At 38.4% G+C, this 26,044-nt stretch overlaps 2 protein-coding genes across 3 annotated transcripts in view; one reads left to right on the top strand and one right to left on the bottom strand.

Moving 5' to 3' along the window:
• Positions 1-23,122, bottom strand: LOC133044624 (protein adenylyltransferase SelO-like). Its single transcript, XM_061126106.1, has 13 exons — positions 22,525-23,122; positions 18,700-18,828; positions 16,697-16,795; positions 14,898-15,078; positions 10,915-10,961; positions 10,083-10,159; positions 7,662-7,791; positions 6,646-6,690; positions 6,461-6,542; positions 6,264-6,356; positions 3,049-3,128; positions 1,984-2,027; positions 1-80 (listed from the first exon to the last, which is right to left on the bottom strand). Exons 6-13 carry the CDS (start codon positions 10,135-10,137, stop codon positions 58-60), a joined length of 552 nt encoding a protein of 183 aa, XP_060982089.1. The 5' UTR covers positions 10,138-10,159; positions 10,915-10,961; positions 14,898-15,078; positions 16,697-16,795; positions 18,700-18,828; positions 22,525-23,122; the 3' UTR covers positions 1-57.
• An 83-nt stretch (positions 23,123-23,205) lies between these two features.
• Positions 23,206-26,044, top strand: part of PDSS1 (decaprenyl diphosphate synthase subunit 1) — a 40,288-nt gene continuing 37,449 nt past the window's right edge. The window contains exon 1 of one of the 2 annotated variants that reach the window (XM_061126120.1): positions 23,206-23,372. In XM_061126120.1, coding sequence (XP_060982103.1) covers positions 23,220-23,372 — 153 coding nt within the window. In that variant the 5' untranslated portion in view covers positions 23,206-23,219. Of the gene's footprint in view, positions 23,373-23,584; positions 23,676-26,044 lie in introns of those variants that run through there. The other variant, XM_061126121.1, reaches the window with a different exon arrangement.

Below are 26,044 nucleotides of genomic sequence, written 5' to 3'. Positions count from 1 at the left end.
CTCTCTCTCCAGCGCCATGGGGTGCTCTTCTCTTCGCGTCTTTGGGTCAATGTGCCCTCATGTCTCGAAGATGGATTTTCCTGTTATTTAAATAAATAGAGCTGTAACACTGATTTATTTAAGAGCTATAACACAGTTTGTCCTCCGAGAGCTGTGACCCGCCAAGGGTAAAGTCCCCGTCACTCCAGATTTTGTTGTGAGGAGACAAAGAACCAAGGAGCATACACTCACCTGACACTTTCAAAGATATTTTATGCAGTCACTAAAAATGTTACATTATAAAGGATGAAGTAGGAAAAATGTTTATTTTTAGTTAAAAAAGCTCTAAAATTTAAAAAAAAAGCTCTAAAATTATACCACAATGATTACTACAATATTTTCTCATTATCAATACACACAGAAAAAGAGAGGCCAGAAGGAAATGCATCAAAGAGTGATAGCAATTGTGTTTGAGTATGGGAGTCTTTTTATTCTTTCCACAAATTTGCATTTTCCAAATTTTAAAGAATTCATAGAGAACTCTTTTAAAATAAAAACACATACAGACAATAAATATTTACAGTCCTTAGATGAAAAAGAAATTGGCATGCAAAGAAAACTGTGGAAGCAGTCAGATTAGGCAGAGGGAGTATAGTCACCCAATTTAAAGTTTGACAATCTTAACACATTAGAGAGACCTGGCAGTGGAATGCTGTGAAAATATGCTGGGACTGGCAGCTGCAGACAGAAGTACCTTGGATCAAATTACACATATACAAACTATTTGAAATCAGAAAATTGTAGATCTGCTAATAGAATTCTTTGACAAGTTACCTAATTCCATACAGTTTTTTAATCTGGTCTGGAACTTTCCCATTGCTCATTGTGGAAACTGAGTACACTGTTCAGCACTTATTATTTCTTTAACTCAAAGCTGCAGCCTTGAATTCACTTAAATATCTTTCATTTTTCCATCTCATCCATCCTCTCATGACCAAACAAATCCAAATCCTAAAGACAGGCATCATATTTTCTTCAATTTCTTTTTTTCTCTTAATTGCTGAGACTATCCATATTGAGCTGCCCTATAAATTCTGCATGACTACATCAATGTACGTAAGTGGCTGGCAACTGAACCCATGCTGCGCCCCAGATAGATTATTCACTTCCTTGTAAAAACTCCACTTGCTTTTATTTCTACAATGATGTCCTGAGTCAAAAAGCAATCTCATCCACTAACTTAGTGTGGGATATTTGCATCACCCTTATTTCATCCACATGGATCAGCCACGCTGATGATACCAACTTACTAGCTCTCCTCAAGAGTCCTCAGTAAGGCAGGAGAACTCCAGGACTTGAGTCCTTCTGTCTTAACTTATTCGATCTGTTAGATCCCACAGTGCAAAAAGAACTAACTTCCATTTTTCTTCTTCCATTTCTCTTACCAAGCATGATGTCGCATGGTAAACTGAAAGCAGTATATAAAGGTGTTTTTTTTTTTTTTTTAGCTCTATCATTTAGTGGATGTGTACTTTGGCCCAAGCACTGTAACAAGATAACTTACAAACATTATTGCTCACGATCACAACATTCCTGCAAAATATGCCCCCTTTTCAAACAGCTGAGAACCTTGAAACTATATTAGATAGCAAAAAAATGGCAAGATGAGATTCATCTGTCAGATTCCAAAACTCATGTTCTTTGCACCATAAACCACATAATCTTCCTTGTCTCTCCACCATCTTTGAAGACCATATTATTTAAACATCAATTGGCAAATATATTGAAAGCATGGGTATCATACTCAAATTAAAAGTCACCTGCTGAAACTAGAAAGGCTTCTATTTGACACTTCAACTCCACTAAAATAAATTCATCTAGAGTTACTGTAGTTAAAAACAAAACAACAAATTCAGTTCCTTCAAGTATTTACTTCCAGGTTTCAAAACCTATCACTTTTATGTAGAAATCTTTAAAGATAAAAAAATCAAAAGGATTACTTACCTGTCATTCTTTTTCTTCTTTCAGAATCTGAATCATTGATGTTACTAAAAAAGTGAACAAAACAAAGGACATAATTAATCAGTCTCCCCAAATCATATCTTTTTTCCAAAAGGGTGAATATTATTTCTTAAGACAAATATTGAAATTTTTTTTAAATTACACTGAATCAGTATCTGAAAGGAAGACAGAAAATACTGTTTGATTAAACAATACATAAAATAATGCCTTATTTAGTTATTTGTGCTGTGCTGTGCTAAGTCGTTCAGTTATGTCCTACTCTTTGCAACCCCATGGTCTATAGCCTGCCAGGCTCCTCTGTCCATGGGATTCTCCAGGCAAGAATACTGGAGTGGGTTGCCATTCCTGTCTTCAGGGAATCTTCCCAACCCAGGGATTGAACCTAGGACTCCCACATTGCCCACAAATTTTTTACTCTGTGAGCCACCAGGGAAGCCCATTTAGTTATTTGAGATAAGCCCAAAACTTTTACTTTTACCAATTAAATAATTCTGTCTTAAAAAATTTAAACTCCCTGGCACCTATTTTTATCTCAAACACAGTTTTCTGAAAATAACTTGTTCTTTGTTACTCATGGACAGCTTTATGAAAACCCTCAGCTGCCATTAAACTGTGAAAGGCTATTTGCTCCTTAGCATGCTGTGGTCTCCTTCTTCAACTTTTTGTGTCCTACCTACAACTTCATACTCTGTCATGTTTGTTGCTTCAGATTCATTGTGACGGTTATGAAGCAGAGTAACTTCTGACAGTTGTGTAAGATGTGAGGACAGTTAACACACACTGGAAGAAAGCCCAGGACGCGCTCTCTTTCCAGAGCTTCAAGGCTTTGAGGGGGTGGGTCCTTGGGCTGTGTTATCAGAGTTGAGGTGAACAGAAGGGTACTCTCTGTGTGGGTGAGATGTTAGCACACACACCTCATCCAGAGCAGACTTCCCGGGAGTTAGAAGGAAATGTTGGAAAACGGAAAGGAAGTGAGGAATCTGATGGGTTGATGATGCTAAAGTAACACATTACATGCTCTTTCAAGAACTGATTAGGTCACTTTACCTCTTCAGTCTCGAAAGGTACTGGGACTCCCAGGCAGGAAAGAGTTTGTGCTTTGAGATCATTTTCAGTGCCCAGAATTCCTAGAAGAAAATACAGTAATAGACTGCTTATTAATATTTGTTCAGTTTATTTTAACTGTATGTTCCTTAAATTGTATGTTCCAATATTAATAATTTATAACATCCAGATTTCTTTTAAGGTTCTCTATTTCAAGCAGAGGCAGTAAAAACGAATAATGTTTTCCTTTTCTTTATAAAACATTCAACTCAAATTCTAATTCATGGAAATCCATGTAATAGAATGATTTAAGAGAAATAAAAAAATATACAAAGTTCTTATAAATAGACATTACATGTGAATACATATCAAAACCCTTCCTTTAAATAGGGAACTTGCTTAATTTATAATTTACTTTGAAAATTTAATTTGTAACTTTTATTTAGTTATCTACTAATTCATTATGTCAGCTACGTGCTAGGAACTGTTAGTTGAGAAGGATATAAAAATTAATAGGACATAGCCTCTACTTTTTAAAAGGAAAATGTGTAAACAAATAATTCAGTGCCATTTGAGAAGTGTTATAGAAATATGCATAATGGTTAAAGGAACAGAAATAAGGAATTAGCTCTAGCTAAGTGTTACGGGGTTGAGAAAGTTTCAAATTCAGAAGACACAGAAATGAACTATTAAAATAAATAAAGGCATATGATCTCCTCTCCTAGATTTTCCCAATATTCAGTAATTTAAATATTAACACTTGTCAAGAACTTGTTCAGATCATGTTAACATTACTTTGTCTCAGTTTTCTACACATTAAATGATAATTAGTTCTGATAGGCAAATCATTACTAATTTTAAAATTATATCCAAGATGCTTAATAGTTAACATTTTGCTGAATAAGTAGACAGTCTTTTATTCAAATCACTCCTAAAAACATAATTTATGGCTATTTCACACCTGGGAGAACTATATATATATATATATATAAAATTTTATGTAGATATATACATGTATATATTTCCTTAGTTAACACAGAAAAGATCATAAAATATAATGAAGAAACTGAGATTTTTAAAAATATGGCTATGTTTTTATCTGAAATAATAAAAACAATGATCAATATAAAAGATTCACACCCTATAAGTAGACCTATATTTATAAAAATCTATAATAAGTAGGAGTCTTCTGGTTAGTTCAGTTCAGTTGCTCAGTTGTGTCCGACTCTTTGCAACCCCATGGACAGCAAGACACCAGGCCTCCCTGTCCATCACCAACTCCTGGAGTTTACTCAAACTCATGTCCATCATGTAGATGATGCCATCCAACCATCTCATCCTCTGTTGTCACCTTTTCCTCCTGCCTTCAATCTTTCCCAGTATCAGGGTCTTTTCCAATGAATCGGTTCTTCGCATCCAAGTATTGGAGTTTCAGCTTCCGCATCAGTCCTTCCAATGAACACCCAGGACTGATCTCCTTTAGGATGGACTGGTTGGATCTCCTTGCAGTCCAAGGGACTCTCAAGAGTCTTCTCCAACACCACAGTTCAAAAGCATCAATTCTTCAGTGCTCAGCTTTCTTTACAGTCCAACTCTCACATCCATACATGACTACTGGAAAAACCATAGCTTTGACTACATGGACCTTTGTTGGCAAAGTAATGTCTCTGCTTTTTAATATGCTGTCTAGGTTGGTCATAACTTTTCTTCCAAGAGGCAAGCATCTTTTTATTTCATGGCTGCAGTCACCATCTGCAGTGATTTTGGAGCCCAAAAAAATAAAGTCTGTCACTGTCTCCATTGTTTCACCATCTATTTGCCATGAAGTGATGGGACCAAATGCCATGATCTTAGTTTTCTGAATGTTGAGTTTTAAGCCAACTTTTTACTCTCATCTTTCACTTTCATCAAGAGGCTCTTTAGTTCTTCTTCACTTTCTGCCATAAGGGTGGTGTCATCTGCATACCTGAGGTTATTGATATTTCTCCCGGCAATCTTGATTTCAGCTTGTGCTTCATCCAGCCCAGCATTTTGCAAGATGTACTCTGCATATAAGTTAAGCAAGCAGGGTGACAACATACAGCCTTGTATATTGCACTCCTTTCCCAATTTGGAACCAGTCTGCTGTTCCAAGTCCGGTTCTACCTGTTGCTTCTTGACCTGCATACAGATTTCTCAGGAGGCAGGTCAGGTGGTCTGGTATTCTCATCTCTTGAAGAATTTTTCAGTTTGTTGTGACCCACCTAGTCAAAGGCTTTGGCGTAGTCAATAAAGCAAAAGTAGATGTTTTTTTGGGACTCTCTTGCTTTTGGATCTCTCAATGATCCAGCAGATGTTGGCAATCTGATCTCTGCCTTTTCTAAACCTAGCTTGAACATCTGGAAGTTCACAGTTCACGTACTGTTGAAGTCTTGCTTGGAGAATTTTCAGCATTACTTCTGGTTAATATCCATATTATTCCATAAATGCAATGGATTCATATTGAAATAAAAAGATGACACATATTCTTAAAACTAAATTAAGAACAGCCACTTTGGTAACAGTTCAGCAGTTTCTTTAAAAATTAAACATACATTTACTAAACAATCCAGCACTTCTACTCCTCATATCTACCCAAGAGAAATGAAAACATGTTCACACAAAAACTTGTACATGAATGTTCATAGCAGTATTTATTCACAAGAGCCAGAAAATGGAAATGATCCAAATGTCCATCAACTAGTAACTGGATAAACAAAACATGGTCTATCCTTATAAGGGAGTTATAAAGTAATGAAGAGGAAATAATATTTTAAGATCTGCTTAAGAGATCTTAAAAGTAATAAAGAGGAAAGAACCACTGATATAGGTTACAACATGGGTGAACCTCAAAAATATGCTAAGTGAAGAAGCCAAATACTAAAGACTACATATCATATGATTCCATTTATAGAGAATGTCTAGAAAGGGAAACCTTAAGAGACAGAAAGATTAGTAGTTGCTTGAGGACAGAAGCAGAAAAAAGGAATTCACTGCAAATGGGCACAAAGGGTCTTTTAGAGTGATGGAATTGCTCTAAAATCAAACTGTGGCATAGCTGCACAAATCTGCACATTATTTAAAAATCATTGAATTATACACTTAAAATGAGTGGAATTTTAGGGTATGTAAATTATGCCTTAACAAACCTGTTAAAGAAAAGTGAGTTAAGAAAAAAGCCAAAAGGCATGAGTAAATACCTGAGGAATGACTAGTTCCTGTAATTGGCTTTGAGTGATCTCACTGAGCTGCCGAAATGTCATTGTAAAGTCAGCTTCTGTCTTTTCCATGAGCTAATGAAAATAATTACATTTAGCAGCCTCAGTCATTCCAAGAATATACAGTGTATTCAGTCAAATGTTAATCAGGAAATAAGATAAAATGATAATAAACTCACATGTAAGAGAAATGCAATTAAATCATCATCATCCTCACTTTTTCCAAGTAATCCCAATTTGACTTTGAACAGTTCTCTAAATCTAAAAGGAAAAATGCCAATTCAATTTGTTATTAAAATTCTTGCTATTTTAAGAATTGCCCTCAAACCAAGCAGGATGCTTTAATGTGTTCAAACAAACAAACCTTGTATAATAAGGAATGGGATACTCCTTAAGAATCTGAGTGGCACTGTAGGGAGAAAAAAAGAGAGCATAGGTAAACCTTAATTTAATATTCACATTCTTGAATTACATTTTATGTGAACAAAGTGAACCTTCTTATATATTAAATAATGTTTGATTATGTGCTACTGATTCTATTTAGTGATTTAATTATATATCATATCTTAGAGAAAATTGTCCATATAAATTTACTGTCTCAAAGATTTGAAAACAGTACAGGTCAAATCATGTCACTCCTGAAATATCACTATATACAATTAGCTTAGAGGATGTCTCTCCATAATACCAAAAGAATTTGGCGTATTTGACCCAAAACAATGCATGAGATACCTCACCCAGTACAATGATATTTTATTTGCCTGAATGGGATGGAGGGGAACATAATGTGCAAATAGATGCTTAGTGAGGGAAAATATCTGAAAAACTTGTTCTCTTTTAACAATAGAGAAGGTGGCAGAGAAGGGAAGATAACTGTGGGGGGTGGGAAGTGCAGTAGTTTCCAAATCAAAGCGGGTAGGGTGGGGGGAATGAGTGAGTTGCTCAAATCATTAAAAGGTAAGGAAAGTAGGGGGAAAGTTAAATCAAAGATAATGCACAATGTAAAACAGAAGGAATAAAATATGTCAATTATTATAATCAATGTGAATAGCCTATATATGTCTGTTAAATAAGAAGCCCGCTACTTAGAAATTCAGAAAAACAGTAACAACCTATGGATCAAATAAGAAATAAACTATGATTTCACAACACCTAAAAAACAATAAATAGGAGAACACTTAATCCTTATAACTATGGAAAAAGGCCAACACTGTACCCTCTCCCCCTCAAAAATATATATATAAACATATATGTAGTTTGGAAGTCTTCATTATTAAATACTAAAGATTGTTTTTAAAATGTTTCTTGGTTTTCAAAAAGTGATCACTATACAGATATATTTTCACACTGATTTAATTAGTGGATTTTAGGTTTACTTACAGCTGCTTTTGCCTAGGATTCAATAATGGGTTTAGCACTTGTAACAACTTGTTTAAATTAAACATCCCAATATTGGCCTGATTTCCTATTTTATATCTTCTTTCATCATCAGATGTGTTTGGTACAAAATCTGTTTAGAACAAAAATACGACCGTTTTACAATGATGACAATTATAATAGTTCTTTCTTCATTTTTAAGTTCACATTTAAACTTAATGAACTTATATTTATTAGGTAAAAACATTTCTGACATTTAAACATTTAACTCAAGAGTAATGTAAATACTTAATACCCATGCTCATGAAAATCTTTTAAAATATGAATATTTGCCTAATAGAGGCACACATTTCTAACCTACAAGAATTTCCAGGTTATCATGTGTACTTCACTCACCAACTCAACAGCATGTTCCCTCACCCTGATCCTATAACAGATCAGTAAGGGGTGAGGTTAAATTACTTGACCAAGGGCACAGATTAAGGATCCATCAGATGTCAGAGCTCAGACTCATGTCTGTCTGACAACAAAGGCCCTTCTTCCCTTCATGGCATCTTCTCTTAATAAGTAATTCTTTGGCTTTCTGGTTTTTTTGCCACTCCTAGGGGCTTTCAGGATCTTAGTTCCCAGACCAGGGATTGGACCTGTGCCCTTGGCAGTGAAAGCTCGGAGTCCTAATCTCTGGACCACCCATGGATGGGAATTCCCATCTTTGAGTACTCAATATTGTATCCCTGTGGCACCTGGAAGATTGAGTAGCACATAATACACCTATTTAATCAATGAACCCAATTCTTTCTACTACCTCAGCATTGTGTTAGCCATAATGGTTTATCTAAAATAAACCAATGATAATTTTTTTTAGTGAAATAAAGAATATACATGTAAATCATACATACCTGGATTATAGGCCTCCATAAAACCAAATGGACCATAGTCCATTGTAATGGATAACAAACTGAAGTTATCAGTATTACAAACACCTAATTACAACAAAATGCCAAAAGCATGATAATAAAGCATTTTTAACTGTATAAAACTATACAGAATAGGAAAGATCATGAAGATGCATTTGTTTTAGAAATGAAAAACATTAGTTTACCAACTGAGAGTTTTAACTGGTGAAGTCAAGTAGCTTAATATATATTAAAACTGTATTTTAAAATTAAATTTAGCCTTTTGTTGTATACTTCCCCTCCCCAAAGATTTCAAATACTACAGAGACAAAACCCCCAAGAAATAAAAGTTCTTTTCATTTGTCCTGAATTTCTAGCATTATTTCAAAATATATGTAGTTTGGAATGGAACTGAGACTACTAAAGAAGTAACATTAATTTTCAAAGGTTGTGAGAGTGGGGGAAAGGTAAAATATCCATATTGGTACGTATCCATATACCCCATAACTAACAGTCCTTAGCTGCAGACCACCAGCAGTGTGGGGAGGGAGTGTGGCCTCCTAGGGGAGGGGGTTGTGGCAGAGTGTGGGGAAGGAGGGAGGCTGGGCGTGCATACACCAGCCTAATGTCGGACAGTTGGACGTGGTGGTGGCAGTGCCCAGGGTAGACAGTTTCACCCTTTTTCAGAGCAGGATGACTCTGCTTGTCAAAGTGTTCAGTATATATATATATATATATATATATATATATATATATGTAGACTCTCTAAACCATAGGAGTTTATCCTCAGAAACTCACCTTCAAATACAGCTGTATGGTGGTCACTGCAGCACAGTTCATAAAAGCAAAAACTCCCTGCTCACCACCCCAACCCATCCCAAGTGAGACACAGTGAGTATGTAATTAAGGCAGAGTTCAAGAGGTTTTGCAGCGTGAGAACCCTCTTTGGTATTTAGTCATAGATCTTAGTATATATATGATTTGCTTTTCAGTATTCTCAGTTCAGGCAGATATTCCTTCCAGTGTAACCCTACACACACAAGCCAGCCCTATTTTTATAGATGTATGAATACCATCCAAAAAAAGTTTAGAAGAATTGAGATGAAATCGTTACTAATGATCCTGGAAGATCAAGAATATCCTGGAAGACAGAACTCACAGGCACTTCTGTATATTTTAAATTCTTTACCATAAGCAGATAGTGCTTTTATGATTAAAGTTTTTTTAAAAAGGCTTTTAAAAGACCTAATATATACTCACAAGGTTAAAAAGTTTTACAGGTAACAACACCCTCATCAAATCAACGATGCTTAGATGCTTATTCTATTTTGTGTATCTGTTCCATTCAAAATCATTTTAAACATGAGAGAATTGTTTCTCTTGCTAAAAACAAATTCATATATTATAAATGTTATTCCTGCTCACTGGTGGGAATATTTCAAAATACACACAAAAAAGAAGTCTTCTGGCTTCAACAGATTGATTCTACTTTCTTATCAGAAGACTGAAACATCAGTAGATAACTTACCATGAGCAAAACCAACAGACATCCACAAGGCAATGAGCTGTGCCGTCTCAAACATCACAATAGAAAAAAAAAAAATCCTAAAATAAAATTAAGAAGATTTTCAGATTTCTCAGTAGTGTAATATGCTTTTAGGATCTTTCTGTTTCCAACATGAAAAGATCCTCTCAAAAGTGGGCCAAAAGATGATTAAAGAGATGGAAATTAGTACATGTAAGAAAACAACGGAAGAACATAGAATTATTGACCCAGAAATAACATATAAAAGACTCAGGCACAGTATTATGATCAGATTTTCTCCATGTACAGTAAGAAAAGGAAAAAACATTAGAATTCAGCATAAAGGAGTTAAATGTAAACAAAATGAGTTATTAAACTTTGAAATGAGTCACCAAGAAAAATAATGGAATTTCTTTCTTTGGGGCTGTTACAAGAAAGAAAAAAGTTATGCATATCAAAAAATTTCCATAAGAATAGAAAATCACATTTGCTTATGATGTATGTATTTTTTTTTTTACAACCACTACTGTAGAAATATCTATATATCAAATGTGTGAGAAAAGAATATATGTGACCAAGTTACAAAACACAACATACGTAGTCAGGATGTAGTCACATCTGTTCTCTTTTTCTAGACACCTTTCAAACAGAACAACTTCCTTATCCATGTCTTGTTTGCGAGGTGGTTCATCATCTTTTCCTTTCAGAACATGTTCAAAGTGCTCTACGTTTCCCTTTTTAACTTTAGTTTTTTAAGCACTAGGTTGTAACCATTGATGGTGGCCAGCCAATAGAGAAAGGAGAGTATTGCCCTTTGTTTTAAAAAAAAACTTACCATCTACTAAGGGGAAGTACTCCTGTATGATGAAGTCTAATAACATCCTAGAGATAAAGGGGAGATAGCCATCAGTGTTCCTCAGAATACGAGATCGAATATCAATCATCTCAGTCCACTCCTGACATTCATGAATTCATTAGAATGCATGCTTATCATTTTAAAAAATAAAATAAGATTTTACGCCCAGCCACAGAGAAATATTTCTTCAATACCAATCACAACTGGCAATATGTTTCTAAGATCATATTAGATGCCATCTTATTATAATGCAACTCAGATTGGTTCAACAAACATCTACAGAGAACCTCCAAGTGCTAGGAAAAAGAATGACAAAACCCAAAACCAGACATTAAAGAGCATAGAGTCTATTGGGGAGAAAAACATCTAAAGAAATAATGACCTCAATGTCTAATACACGCAATCATAGAAATATATAAAAAGGACAAAGATAACAGAGCAAGGAACGATTATCTATGTGTAGAAGGTCATGTAAGGTTTCACAAATAAGGTTTCAAAGAAATTGGTCAATGTTTGAAGTTAAAATATTGAAGTTGTGTATCATGTTCCATTCCCTACTTTAAGTGACTACTCTGGTTAGTCGACTACTAGTGTTTCTTGCATTGGATGAGAGAGAATCCTGAAAAAAAGCTGGGGATTGCAGATATGATTTGGGAATTATTTAAACCCATCCAGAACAATAGGGATGGATTAGTTTAGTGGATTAGAGACCTGTTTCAGGCACTTGGGAAACAAAAAGGAATATATACATGGTTGTGGTAGCCAACATAGGCATTTTCAGGATAAACAGGTCACCAATATATATCAAATGTCAGAGAGAGAAGTGAAATATAATTGAAGGATGACCACCAGATGGAACAATTTCAGTGATCTGGTAAATCTGAGTGGAATGACCACCCCCCAGAAAAATGAGAGGTTAGAAGCTGCGCCCTTTGAGAGGAGACTCCTCTCTCAAATAAGCTCGGATGACCCTTAGTTCAGTGTTGCTGTTGTTCAGTCACCAAGTCTGGGGTCTGACTCTTTGAGACCCCATGGACTGAGGTATGCCCTGTCCTTCACTGTCTCTTGGGATTTGCTCAAATTCATGTCTACCAAGTCAGTGCTGCTATCTAACCATCTCCTCCTCTACTGTCCCCCTCTTTTGCCTTCAATCTTTCCCAGCATCAGGTTTTTTTCCAATGAGTCAGTTCTTTGCATCAGATGGCCAGAGTATTGGAGCTTCAGCTTCAGCATCAGTCCTTCTAATGAATATTCAGGACTGATTTCCTTTAGGATTGACTGGTTTGATCTTCTTGCTGTCCAAGGGGCTGTCAAGAGTCTTCTCCAGCACCACCAAGTCCAGTAAACACTTGCTAAAGAGACTTGGGAGAAAAGTCATGACAACGGTGATGACTTCTCTGCTTTTCTCTCTCTCCATACTCTTCGTGGACCAGGAATTTGGATTTACTAAGCTGGTAACTTCCCTGATAGCTCAGTTGGTAAAGAATCCGCCTGCAATGCAGGAGACCTGGGTTCGATCCTTGGATTGGGAAGATCCCCTGAAGAAGGGAAAGGCTACCCACTCCAGTATTCTGGTCTGGAGAATTCCATGGACTGTATAGCCCACAGGGTTGCAAAGAGTTGGACACAACTGAGTGACTTTCTCTTCACTTTCACTTTCAAGCTGATAACTACAGTGAGGATCCATGATCCAAATGATTCTAGTTTGTCCAAGAGAATTTTCTCATATTATTTCTAAGTGGCTTTTTAACAAATGGAAACAGAATTCCTCTTAAAGGAGGAAACATTTTTGTTTGAAGAAACATCTTGCTAAGTCAGCTTTGAGGAAGACAGAATTTTGTGAGGGTTGATTCTGTAGGCCCCAAGACATCGGAGTTTGGTGGAAGCTACACTGCGTGACACAAGGGGAAGAGCTTTTGATCTTTTGAGGGAGTTGTTCCTCTGTCTCACCTGAAGAAATCTTCAGTAAGATTTGTTCATAAATGCTTTGTGCAGTTTCAGTGTGTCGTTTGTTTGCTTTTGCCCTGTTGAAGGGACTGGGTCAACCCAGTATGAAACAGGTATCACACATGTCAAAACCGGAGTCCTGGAAAGAAGACACATGAGCCAGAGCACACATCCTGGGAACTCCAAATGTTGGAGGAGAGCTCTGGAACCTCGTGAGGCTGAAGAATTCGGGAGTTTGAGTTGCTTCTACCTGGTGTCTGGGTGGCACAGAGGCCCTCAGTTCCAACTGGGTTTCATACTAGATAAAAACACTCCTTGAGAAGAGGGTCTACTGTCGGGAGCCATTATGGGGGGTCCCACCCATGACGAGGTCATGAAGAAAATACCGGGCAGGCAAGGCCGTCCAGGACCCCATCCATGACGAGGTCATGAGGAAAATACCTGACAGGCAAGGCCGTCTAGGATAAGGAACCCTCCAGGTTAGCCTCGGCCTCTACCCTACCCTATATCCTCCCCTCTTTTCTGCTGTTGTTCTTGTTTGCCCTGCTGCGGATTCTTGTGTTGCCTGCTGAGAGCTCTCCTGCTCCTCTTTCACTGAATGAGGACCAACTTAAAACCCTAATTAATAAATCTCCTGGACGCTGGTACCCTATGAAGGGGCCAGGGATGAAGGAAATGCTTCAATTCAAACCCTTTTGCTGGCATTCTGGCTTGTTTGATAAATGTGTGCTCTCATTGCACAAAATGCTCATAATTGTTCTAAACATCCTAAGCACAGTACGCTAACAAAAGAAAACTATTAAGCCCCTTTGCGGGGTGAGAAAAGCTCCACAAATATTATAGCCACAAATGTGCCTAATAGAAAATAGTTTAGATAGAGATTAGCTGGTGACTTCTTGCAGGTAATTAACTTTTAGACTAAGAGCCTGTTTTGTGCCATATCTGCTGTTTTTGCAATCCTTTGCATTTCTATTCTGTAAAAATGTAATCCTATCTAGTTCCCATGGAGATGACACCTAATAGAAAGAAAATAGATTAACCACAAAAAAGACGGGGTCGGCTACTGAAGTTGCTTAAAGTTGCACCAGGTGCAAGCCATAAATTGTCAACAGGCGTGAAAGCCAAAAGATATTATACATAGAGATTAACCATTAAAAAGGCCCTAATAGGCACAGAGCCCTTTGGGGGGCGAGGAAGCCCTATTAGAAAATAAAAAAAATATTGTTTTAAAAGTGGTTATTAGATCAACGTTTGATTGATGTTAATGTGCTGAGGTTGTGCAGTGGAAACTATTGTTAATATAGTTAAAGATATAGTAAAATACGAGTTTAGCCCTAGTGTAAAAACAACAAGATAACTGTTAATTTTAACCAGGAGTGCTAAACAGGGGCTGCCTCACCCGAGCCGCAGAGTCTTTGTGTGTTAAACTTTTTAGATAAACTTAGCTGAGAATTTCTGCAAAAAGACTGACTTTTATGTTAACAGGATTGTATTTCTATTATGTTGCGACTTGCTATACCATGAAACTGCCAATTTTCTGTTTTCTGCTAACCTCAAGGCCAGAAGATAATGTACAAAAAATCTATGGGAAAAGACTCTCATAAACAAAAAATATACAGAGAACACCTGGCTTCATGAAGGACAAGCTGATATAATGTTAAACTAAGTCTGTGTGCTTATCTGCCCCTTAGAAATGTACCAACTTAGGGTATAAAGGCTACAGTGAAAAATAAAGCAACTGCCAGACTCTGCCGCATATCCTGGTCTGGTCTCTCTCTCTCTCTCTCTTTCCCTAGCAGACTTGGCCCCATCAAGGCCGGTCCTACGTGTCTCTCTCTTGCCGACGCCGGTGATCCTGAGGGCTCCCCTGGATCCTGCTGGGGCTGGACCCCGGCAGTCTACTGAGTCTAAACACATCTTTTTCAACCTCCTAGAAACCCACACGATGGTAGACACACAGCATATCTAATAGGTGTTAAAAATATCTATTAATTGAAATTTCAGGTCTTACTTACAAGAAAACCAAAAATATTTTAACTTCACAGCACATAAACAAGTGTTTCTTCCCACTGTCTTCTACCATGAAAAAAAAACACTGGTTTTCTAATGTTAGTAAATCCAGTTCACCATAATGAGTCAAAATTTCTAATGATCCAATCCTAAACCAGGATTTTGCAACACACAGCACTACTGCATCTGGAAAAGAAACATTTATTTTAGCATAAACTATTTTAAACTGTGCAAAAACAGCATAACATGCTCTTCTTAAAAATGAAATTATTTTAATAAAAAAGAATAGAGTGATTGAATTTATCAGAAAAATAATTAATTTACATCCTACAAAGGGCCAAGGCTTTTATCTCTTTCTTTACCTAGTAAAGCATGTAAGGCTGTCGGCCATTCTCAATAGCTCTGCTTTATAAGTAGTTAAATATTACTGGTTTTCAGGTCTTCTCCCTCACCAGAGATTTAGAGACAGGTTTCCCTTGCTCTTTCTCTTTTTACTACTCTACTACTCTACTTTCTGATGTTTTACTTCTGGCCTACTAACAGCTGAGGGGAAAGGTAACCAAACTTACTGGACGTAAACAGGAAGTAAGAGCAATTAGGCTCTGAGGAAAGGTCTTGGGGCGGGGACGGGGTGTTGAGGGGTGGTCTCCTGGGAAGGAAGTGTATGAATGTTGGTGCACTGGTTTCATGACGTTTTGGGATGTTCTGCATTGGTTGTCCATGAATTTCCCATGTTCACTTCCCAGATGTTTTGCTATTTCAAAAGGATGGCTTAGTGATATAAGCATATGAGAAAGGATATTCTATTATCATATCATAATGCTGAACTTACATCATGAAGATCCACAGGTCACATTTTTGATCTTTTGGTTTTTAGTATTTTAAAGTCTTTACTGAATTTGTTACAATATTGCTTTTCATATTTTGGCATTTTTGGCTTTTAGGCTCCATGTGGGAGCCTAGCTCCCTGACTAGGGGTTGAACCTGCACCCCTTGCACTGGAAAGTGAAGTTTTAACCACTAAATCATCAGGGAAGTCCCCACAGGCCATGTTTTACGAAGACTGCTGAGATGCCCAATATCTGTTATTCCCGAAGAAGTTAGTCTGATTTTATGTAAGCATTCTAAGAACTGTCATTACCTTGTTCTTTTGCAAGGTTTCCACTGTAGAATTGATCTCTCCATACCACAACATCACTCACAACCAGACCGAAAGGTAAGAGAACCATCCAAGTTGTACTTTTAACTGCTAGCAGGCTATCAAGAAGTTATAAGCTATACCTAGTTATGTATGGATGTGAGAGATGGACCATAAAGCTGAGCACTGAAGAATTGATGCCTTTGAACTGTGATGTTGGAGAAGACTCTTGAGAGTCCCTTAGACTGCAAGGAGATCCAACCAGTCCATCCTAAAGGAAATCAGTCCTGAATATTCATTGGAAGGACTGATGCTGAAGCTGAGGCTCCAATACTTTTGCCACCTGATGCGAAGAACTGACTCACTGGAAAAGACCCTGGTGCTGGGAAATGTTGAAGGCAGGAGGAGATGGTTGGATAGCATCACCAACTCAATGGACATGAGTTTGAGCAAGCTCTGGGAGTTGGTGGTGGACAGGGAAGCCTAGCGTGCTGCAGTCCATGGGGCTGCAAAGAGTTGGACACGACTGAGCATCTGAACTGAACTGAAAACTGTAAGAAATAATGAGAAGTCACACTCTTGTGGGTTTACCTGCTCACTTCACTGATGTGTTTCTGAAGGTAATGGGACGCAGTCCTAAAAGCTAGCTTACAGGAAAGTTATTACCTTGCAGCTCTGCTGGTGGGAATTCCAAGATAATGCAGAGCCTCACTACACAGAAATTCTCTTACAGAGGAACGAAGGATGGCTCTGCCGTTGCCATTTCTATGGGTAAAATGATAAAAAAGATTTTCAGTTATAATTCAGATAACATTAATTTCTACTTAGATGACTAAAATTAAAAAAAAAAAAAGAACCCAAAATGTACTGGGAGTATGGGGTCTTTCCTGAGCCTTTTAACTGGAGCTCCCATTTTTCACCTTGCCTTAGGAAAAAAAAAAAACAACTAAATATTAGAAGATTTGTGTTAATATTTAGCAGAAAAGGTATTCTACAAGAAAACATGTAGTCCCTGTTCATGTAAATTCCAATAAGATGGGCTCTTCCATCCCCAAACTGATCTGACCATATCCCAAACTAAAAGGGAAAAGAGAAAATTATTCATGTTTATTAAACTTTAAAGTGTTTACTGTAATCTCATATTCAAAATTTCTTTGTCAAATGATACTGGAACAGTGTATTTCTAAGATTATAATAATCAACAACCTGAACAAAGGTGAAAATAAAATTCAATCCATAAGTTAAATTCATTTAAAAAATATAAATTTAAGACATATAATTAATTTCTTCATCATCTTATAGCTAAGCTCAAGCTTGTTTGGGGTAGAATACTGACAACTGACCTATTTAATTCCAGAACGTGAACTAGGAACAACTGTCAGTAGAAAATTTACCTGTACTATACATATACAATATAAAACCAGGAACATACTGTACCTGGAAAAAACTGCTTTTGAATGGACATGATTAACTGTTTCCAGATTTTTGCATTCAGATTTGTTTGTGGTTGTTCAACTCCCGGCTATGCCACTTACTAGTTGTGGAAATTTGTTTGTTACTTAATCTCGGTGAGACTGACTTTTCACTTACATAAAATGGGAAAACCCTTGCCAGATTGTTGTAAGAATGAATGTTAATATATGAAAAATGTCTTGCAACATGTCCAACACACCCAAGTGCTCAAAAGATGGTAATTATTATTATTGCTAATGGTTACTTGCTAAGTTAAAGATCACCCTATTTTCTTAAATTAATCAAACTCACAAGAAAGTCACAGCAATTTCAACAATTGGTTCCGATTCCTTTTTTTTTTTTAGATCAGTCAGATTCCACAGATTCCACAGAACTTGCTTCAACATCTTGCTTTACTTCTAGAAGGCAACATTAGATATAAAGCAACATGTTTGCTTTATTTCTAATTGCTTTCTCATGTACAACATCCCCAATTAATCCCTATTTAATTTCTACCAGTTTCTATTAAAAGCAGTTCTAAAACTTTGCTCTACAGCTATTCTGGCAAAATTATATTTGTCCTTCTGAGGCTTTTATATTGATGCATCAGGCGACCTGACTTTGCTTAAATCGCTTGCCAAAAACTCCACAGAATGATTTTTTTTTAGCAGTAATTCACAGAGCTATTATATTGTGCTGCCTGAGTTTCCTGAGTTCCATCAGAGAAACTTAAAAAAATCACATCAGCTAATGCATATAAACATTTCATGACACATTCTTCTAGAAACATCTTGGTGAAGTTTCAATATACTAATATTAGAGAAATTAATGCAAGAAGAAGGAAATGACAACCCATTCCAGTATTCTTGCTGGGAGAATCCCATGGATGGAGAAGCCTGGTGGGCTATAGTTCATGGGGTTGGAGAGAGTCGGACACGACTGAAGTGACTTAGCATGCATGCACTTCTGTAATGGGATAGCATTTCCACCAGCTGCTTATATTTGCATAAGGAAGTGATACTGGTGCTATTTTTTAAAATTAATTAATTTATTTAGCTGTGCCAGGTCTTAGGCACTCGGGATATTTAATGTGTTGTGGCATGAGGAATCTTTTAGTTGTGGCATGTGGGATCTAGTTCCCTGAGAAGGGCCCCCTGCATTGGGAGTGCTGAGTCTTAGCCAGTGGACCACAAGGAGAGTCCTGGTATTATTCTTACCTGGTGGCCGCCATATCTGTGAGCCAATGGAGTGGCTCCAAATACTATCTTTCTACCACTTACAAGCTGGATAAAATCATCTGTTTCTGAGACAGATAAATCAAGGTCCAAAATATCTTCCAGCACTTCCTGAGGCAGGGAAAAAAACAAACAACAAAAAACTTCTTACAAACTTAAGTAATCCGTTGATAGTTTTTGAGAAAATAAACTTTATGGAAGAAGGAAAATTAAAAGAATAAACTTCTTACAAAATTACATTAATATCTTACCAGAAGAGATGTACCATACTTTCTAAGATTATTTATGCTACTTGGGAAAATTAGTTCTATTAGATAGCTCTAAAATTTTTGTGGATTTCTTATTATGCATGGTAAAATAATATTCTTCCTAGCACATATTCTTTCAAGGAAGTAGAAAAAAGTAAATGTCCTATCTTTTTTAATCTCAAATTCATTTATATCTTGAGAGAACAATTTAGAATTTGTTATTAGAGGCCCTTTCTAAGAATTTAACTCATTTACCTCTTTTTTTTTTCCACAAAAGTGTATTTTCCTTGTAAGATAATTTTAAAATGAAACTGAGTTCTAGTCCCAGGAATAAGTATAAAAAAGTGATTTCTAAGAATGACATTCTCCAAGTTATAAAGTTTAAACACAAATCATTTATCAATAGACTAACAAGTTAACTCTGAAAAAAGTTACTAATTTTTTAGACAAAATTATAGTGAGTTAAGTATTTGTGTTGTGAAAAAGTAAAGCCTAACCTTTGAAACTGCTACAAGACATACTCTTGATTGAAAAGGAGTGGGGAAGGCAATTGAGAAAACACAGTTTTTCACTTTATGCACATTATTTTAACAGGATCAGTTGGCAACACAGCTGATTAAAAAAAAAGACCTTCTTAATGTTCTCATTTGTTCCATATACAGCATTAATAATCCTTAGAAAGGCTACAGTTCTTAAAATCGACTTAAACTACTATTTTGTTCACACTTTGCTATTTAAAGCTACCCTATTATTTTCAACCATTTTCTGATTCCAATCTCATGAGAAACTTCAAAACATTTGATACATGCCTGTTCACAATGCTAGAAATTTAAAAATTGCCTCTGAAGAGATATGTTTCATAAGGTCCATACACTAAAGTACATATTTTAAAAGTTGTAGAGGAAAAAGGAGAGCTTTGAACATGTTTACTTTTAAGTATAATTCTTAAAACCTTAATGTTTTCCTAATCTAAAGCAATTAAAACAAAAATATAAAAGAGACCAGGTGTATTACTAAAAGATATAAGAAACACAAAAATCTATGTTTCTGGATAAAGATATTATCAAGTTGTCACTGTCACCAAATTATTTACCAAACATAATGGAAATACAATCAAAATCCTAGTAGAATTTCTTTTTTGAAGAAACAAAGTGTAAATATAGGAAAATAAAGACTTTTTTTAAAATAAGAGAGGAGCTTATCATTTTCAAACTTATAAAAATATTGCTATCCTCAAAATAGATGCAAAAATCAATGGGACTCCAAAAGCACAGAAAAAGTAATGTAAGAGTTCCCTGGATAATGAAAATGATTATCTGTGGAGAAAGGTGGCATCAGGTTGATTTGCTAAACTGTTTGGAATACCTCCTATTTATTCCACCCAAGCCTAGGTGAACTAAATACCAGTTATAATAGAAACAAGAGAATTCTTATATCTCCTCCATGGGAGTAAAAAACAGGCAAATGTGGGTCAGATTTAGGTCTTCATAGTTTTCTCTAAGTACATGGTGAATAAGGCAGCATTGTGGGGAATTATCCACCAAGAAAACCTCTGATTAGTAGTAGATGATCCAAAAGCTTGTTCCTGCTAGGAGAGCCACTGTGTGGAAATAGGCTAAATTATATAATAAAGGCATTTTCTTTTATGGTGCTATACACTTTCAGTAGCACATGGCAAGTATATGATATTTAACTGATAGTTATGATTTTGTACTGATGGACTCATACTTTGGCAAGGTAGTTCAGCTAATACCTGTGATCATTGACCATGGAATAAAAAAGACTGTTTCACAGGCACCCAGTCCTCACCCTTATTACATTTAGCCAACTCATCAGTCAGAGACCAAGACTCCAGCAAAAATTCCAAATATATGTTAACCCTTTTCGGAGAAATTGGTAATAGAAGTAAGGGTATCGTTCCAATTCTTCAGAATTCAGTGGGGCCTCGGAATATTAAATGCACAAAAATTGCTAACCTTTCAGTGCAACTAAGATTGAACTGCTTCTCTCAGTAAATGTTCTTATGACAGTTATATTGATAATTTTATCAGCTATCAAATAACCTCAAAATGAGGTATTTCTATGCAGTACTATGAAATAAGACATGGTTAATACATATATAACATTTTGTATATAATCCTTCCTTGGCTGTAAAACCTAGTCCTACCTAGTGTTATGAACAGTATCTTCATGATGGAAATGTAGCCAATTCTGCAATATCAAAATAACTTTGAAAATGTTTTTAGCAATACACTTATTCCATTTTTATCAGTGTTGCTAGTTGTTTCTTTTGTTTAAATGCAGTGAAAAAGACTGCACAAAAGGAGTCTCTTCTTTGGCAGTTAATTGCTCAGCATAGACAGTGTGTTAACTTCCTAGACTCATGCTTGACTTAGTTGGGTCAGAAGAATTACTTTGTATTCTCTGGTGTCCAGTTGGTGGCTTATTGTTCATCAGAAGTTTATTTATAATGTTGGAGGCCTTCACTAATTTCATCTGCTTTCCCTACTTAGCCTTGCCATTACTACATCTTTGTAAGAGCCAGGTTGTTGCTTTAATCTGGCAAACAATGTCTCAATGAAAATGGCTTAACAGAATCATGCAGAGCCCTGTTTTACCAACTATGTGAGCTTGGGCAAGACACTTAATATTAATATTAATATTACCAACTATGTGAGCTTGGGCAAAGGATACTGTTTGAAGTCACAGGATTGTTGCAAGTTCAAAGGTTTACTGCAATTCTATTTTGGCAAATTCTACCTGTTGGTTATTTCTTAATATGTAAACCTAGATCAAGATGAGCCACCAGGCGCATAGTAACAACCTTAATCTAAAGCACCTGACACATTTTTTTACATAATTTTCAATATTGGAGTGGGGGAACACCTCAATAAAATGGACATTAAAAAATTGTATTATATTCTTTTATTCAGTTGAAAAAACACTTTGAAGATCAATCTAAAAATACTGTGCTCAGCTATTTGGGTACTTATGTTTTTTTAAGTGCAAAATGCATGGGTGACAAGAACAAGAAAAAAATATCAGAATCACAGTTGTCTGCTTGCTGGTCTGTTTTCTCATAGGAGAGTTGTTTTTTGTTTCTTTTTGAGGAGGACACAGCAAGTTTCTATTTCTGTATCCCTGATGCTTACACTGTCTCTGATCAACTTTGTGCGTTTATGTGCTTGTATTGATTAATTATATCACAACTTCTGTTATAAAGGCTCAGACGGTAAAGAATCTGCCTATGCGGGAGACCTGGGTTCGATCCCTGGGTGGGGAAGATCCTCAGGAGAAGAGAATGGCTACCCACTCCAGTATTCTTGTCTGGAGAATTCCATGGACAGAAGAACCTGGAGGTCTACAGTCCAAAGACGCCCTGTCAGTACCATGACAAGAAGAGATGTGGACATATGATTAAGGAAAGGACTTTCTAACCCTTGTCGGGTATTAGTCTTGTCCATTCTCCAGTATCCCCTGGGCTGGTTACAAGCAGCTTCAACATTATCAAGTAGGAAACAACTCCACACAGCTCAGTACACGCACGCGCGGGACTCACACATCCAGATGTGAGCAAGACCTCCAAACTAGACCACGATGTATCTATGAAGTTTTCAGAGGAGAGAGTCCAGAAGTCGAGAGACGAAGCTAATCTAGCTCCTCTTTCACAACAGCCCTGCTCGGGGTTTGACCTGTTCCTGGAAAGATGCGAAAGGTTGGCATTTCCTTGCAAGCTAGGTCTCCATAAAGAACCGACAACGGCGTGGCAAGTGACGCCCAAGAGAAGCAGCGGCGGAAACTGGAGCCTCCAAATTAGGCAGCAAAACGGGAACCCGATCCTCTGCGTCCTATTTCCGCCTAAAAACGCAGAAGGAAAGTTAAGGAGTGTTCGTCGGGCCCCCTGTAGCATTTCCAGGTGACAGCTGGTTTCCGCCAGGGGTAGATTTTGGCGGTGACTGCCGGAGGCACGGGCTGGACAGGGTCGGGAGAGGCCGCTTCCCGGGAGGAAGATCCCGCTGGCTTCTCCCGGGCCGGCGGCCGGCGGAGGTACGAAGGGTCCAGCCGCCGCGGAGTAAACTTTGTGGCCGCCCCTCCAGCTCCCCAGCTAGACAGTCCTCCATGAGGAGAGAGAAGGAGCGGGGCTTGCGACGCCAAGCTCTTCCGGTGCCGGACTTCCGGCTCCGGGTCATGGGAGGAGGGGCCGCCGGGCCAGAGGCGGAGCCGCCGCCCTGCCGCGACTTTCAGACTCGGACCATGGCCTCGTGCTGGTGGCGGTGGCGGTGGCGGCGCGGCTGCTCTTGGAGGCCGGCGGCGCGGAGCCCCGGGCCCAACTCTGCAGGCCGCGCCGCACTCTCTGCGCCGCGGGCTGCCGCCGCCGCTGCCACTGTCGCCGTCGCCCGCGCGCAGGTGAGGTCGGGGAGCGCACGCCGCGGCCGGCCGCAGAGGTCACGGCGCCAATGACAGCGGCGCCGCGGAATGAATGGGGCGCAAGCTGCGCGCGCGGCGGCCGGGGACCGTGGGGCCGCGCTGGGATGCAACCCTGGGTTGGCGGGGCTCCGAGGATGGGACTGAGCAGAGGGGGGGCGCCCCGCGCGCGGCTGCAGAGCGGTGTTCTGGGACCGGGGAGCGTCTTGGGTGTCAGGGAGGGGCAACGCAGGTGTGGCCCAGTTTTCTCCTGGAGTCTGTGTAACGCGTGGAGAGCGTCTGCAGGTGTTTCCTTTCGAGTTAACAGTCAAGGCTTCGGGGGCAACCGAATTTAATTGGGATTTTAGGGCCAAAGGTGCTCTGAGCGCTCAGAGGTGCGGAGGGCCGGGGTAGCCTCGGAATAGGTCTCGTGGAGAACGCCGGGCTGCTGCTCAGAGTGAACAGGAGATCGGTTGTGCGGTAGTTGCTTCGGAGGGAGGGCACAACTGAACGGGCCGGAAGAAGAGGCCCAAGGGTGTCGCCGAAGTGGAGAAACCTTGATGTTTAAGGCTGACTTCTTGAAGTAGAGTCAGAGTCTGAGTGCTAACCGTGGACTCTGGTGTTCTCTCCTGCTGCCTTTGGATTCCATCTCTTTTTTTCTCCCTTTGTAGTCAGTTTAGCTTCTATGTATTGACAGGTTTCTGGCTTTGTGAATCCTGTTCTGCACTCTAGTGATTAACTTGCTGTAGGCTAAGCTCGTATTGGATAGTATAACCACGCAAGATCGATGGACTCACTGTCTTTTGGAGACTTCTCCCGTCATATAGTAATTGTTATGTGTTTGCTTCTCATCTGCAGGGCTCATTTTTTTTAAAAAAAGTTTATCTCCCAATATGAAATACATAGCATTTCTAAGTGCCTGCTTTTGGATGCATATGGGTACATAAATCACAACTTATTCAGAACAGACACTTGAAGAGATAATGGCAGTTGGGCTGGTCTACAGAAGAGACGGTAAAGAGAGAATGTGGGGAATAGAGAGACTGGGATCCGTGTAGGTGCTGTCCTAGCCAGGCTTCAGATATTCCTAGTACTGCAAATGAGGATGTTACTTGCAGAGAGGAATGCACCCACCACTGATGACATAGATTCTTCTTTGACGCTCCTGTTTTAAAAAAAACAATCCATGCCCATTAAGCAATTATCTTAGCTACATAAAGGGTGCTTTCCTGGAGAGAGTTGTTGGAGGAGCTTTGCCGATAATGCCAGTTCTGTATATCTCTCTTTTTTATTCATTTTATTTATTTGCTTATTGGCTGTGCTGGATCTTGCTGCGTGGGCTTTTCTCTAATTGCAGCGAGCGGGGACACTGTCCAGTTGTAGTGCATTGGCTTCCCTTTTAGCGGAGCATGGGCTCTAGGGCGTGAAGGCTTCGGTAGTTCTGTCACATGGGCTCAGTAGTTGGTCTCCCTGGCTCTAGAGCACAGGCTCAATAATTGTAGCACGTGGGCTTCGTTGCTGCCCAGCATTTGGGATCTTTGGGACCAGTGATCGAACTCGTGTCTCCTGCATTGGCAGGCAAATTCTTTTAACTCTGAGCCACCAGGGAAACCCCAATACCGTCTGTTTCTGATTTTTGTGTCAGTGGTATTTTTCACTGTAAATTACTTCTGGTGTCTGTCTTAGGAGAGGGTGTGTTTTGGCCAGTTCAAGTCTCACAGGGCCTAAAGGCCCTTAGGGACAAAGTTCAGCAACAGTAAAGCCACGCTGGGCTCTCCCAGCAAAACTCCACTCTTAACTCCTGTTTGTACATTCTCTCAACCTCTTCACTGGGAGTGTTCGCATATCTTGTGATAGGACAAAAACCAGGGTTTGTCTGATTGTGCCAAATCACTGGTATGTCTTGATTCTTACTCAGCCTTTTTTTTTAAAGTAACTTCATGGGAGGCAAGTTGAATTTCAGGGGAGAGTATGAGATGGAAAGATAGAAAATCAGATTTGGGAGATGGTTGATGTTTGCGCTAGTCATGGCCCCTAGGTGGCCCGGTGCCACAACACCCTTTTAATACAGCTCTTCTGTGTTATCTCTAACCTCACTTCACAAAACCTCAGCCGAAGATAGCTTGGCTGATAGCTTGGCTGAATACATCCTATAAATGTTCATAGCTAGGAGCTTTACGTGTAATTGCTCAATTAGTCCCAGCATCTTTGCCATAGATTTTATCAGAAAGCTGTCTCAAGGTAACTAGTAGGAAATGTTGGGATTTGAGCCAAAATCCACCTTCTAGGCTTTGAACAAGTTACACGTTGCTCAGTGATTAAGAGCCCTCTGTGCTAGCTGTGTAATTTTAACTCTTCACTGCACTTAGAGATTAGGTTTCAAATTGAATAAGTATTATAATAAATACTAAATTCATGTGAATTATTTATGTGCAAAGGCTGAAGAAGTAGGTTAAGTGTCACGTTGGGTTGAATTCAAAGGAGGTTTGTTAGTTTTTTTCTTTAGGACATTGTAATGCCTGGGACGTCATTAATGGATTTGTAGTGCCATGGGGAATACAACTCTGGGCCACCTTCTTCGACCACTGCCTGCCAGGCAAAGTCAGCGTTTATTGTCATTTTATTTTATTTATTTTTTAAAATAGTGGGCCATTTAAAAAATTATTTGACTGCCT

Source organism: Dama dama, chromosome 23 (assembly GCF_033118175.1).
Source record: "Dama dama isolate Ldn47 chromosome 23, ASM3311817v1, whole genome shotgun sequence".
NCBI classification, from domain to species: domain Eukaryota; kingdom Metazoa; phylum Chordata; class Mammalia; order Artiodactyla; family Cervidae; genus Dama; species Dama dama.
This window is presented reverse-complemented; position numbering and strand designations above follow the sequence as displayed.

Bases quoted from the DNA above. Each gene is read 5' to 3' on its own strand.
- LOC133044624 (XM_061126106.1), bottom strand. From the start codon at position 10,137: ATGTTTGAGACGGCACAGCTCATTGCCTTGTGGATGTCTGTTGGTTTT. The intron at 6,691-7,661 runs GTAAGTAAACCT...TTCTCCCTACAG, and splicing joins AATCCTAGGCAAAAGCAGCT to TGCCACTCAGATTCTTAAGG. The intron at 6,357-6,460 runs GTGAGTTTATTA...TATTTTCATTAG, and splicing joins TAATTGCATTTCTCTTACAT to CTCATGGAAAAGACAGAAGC.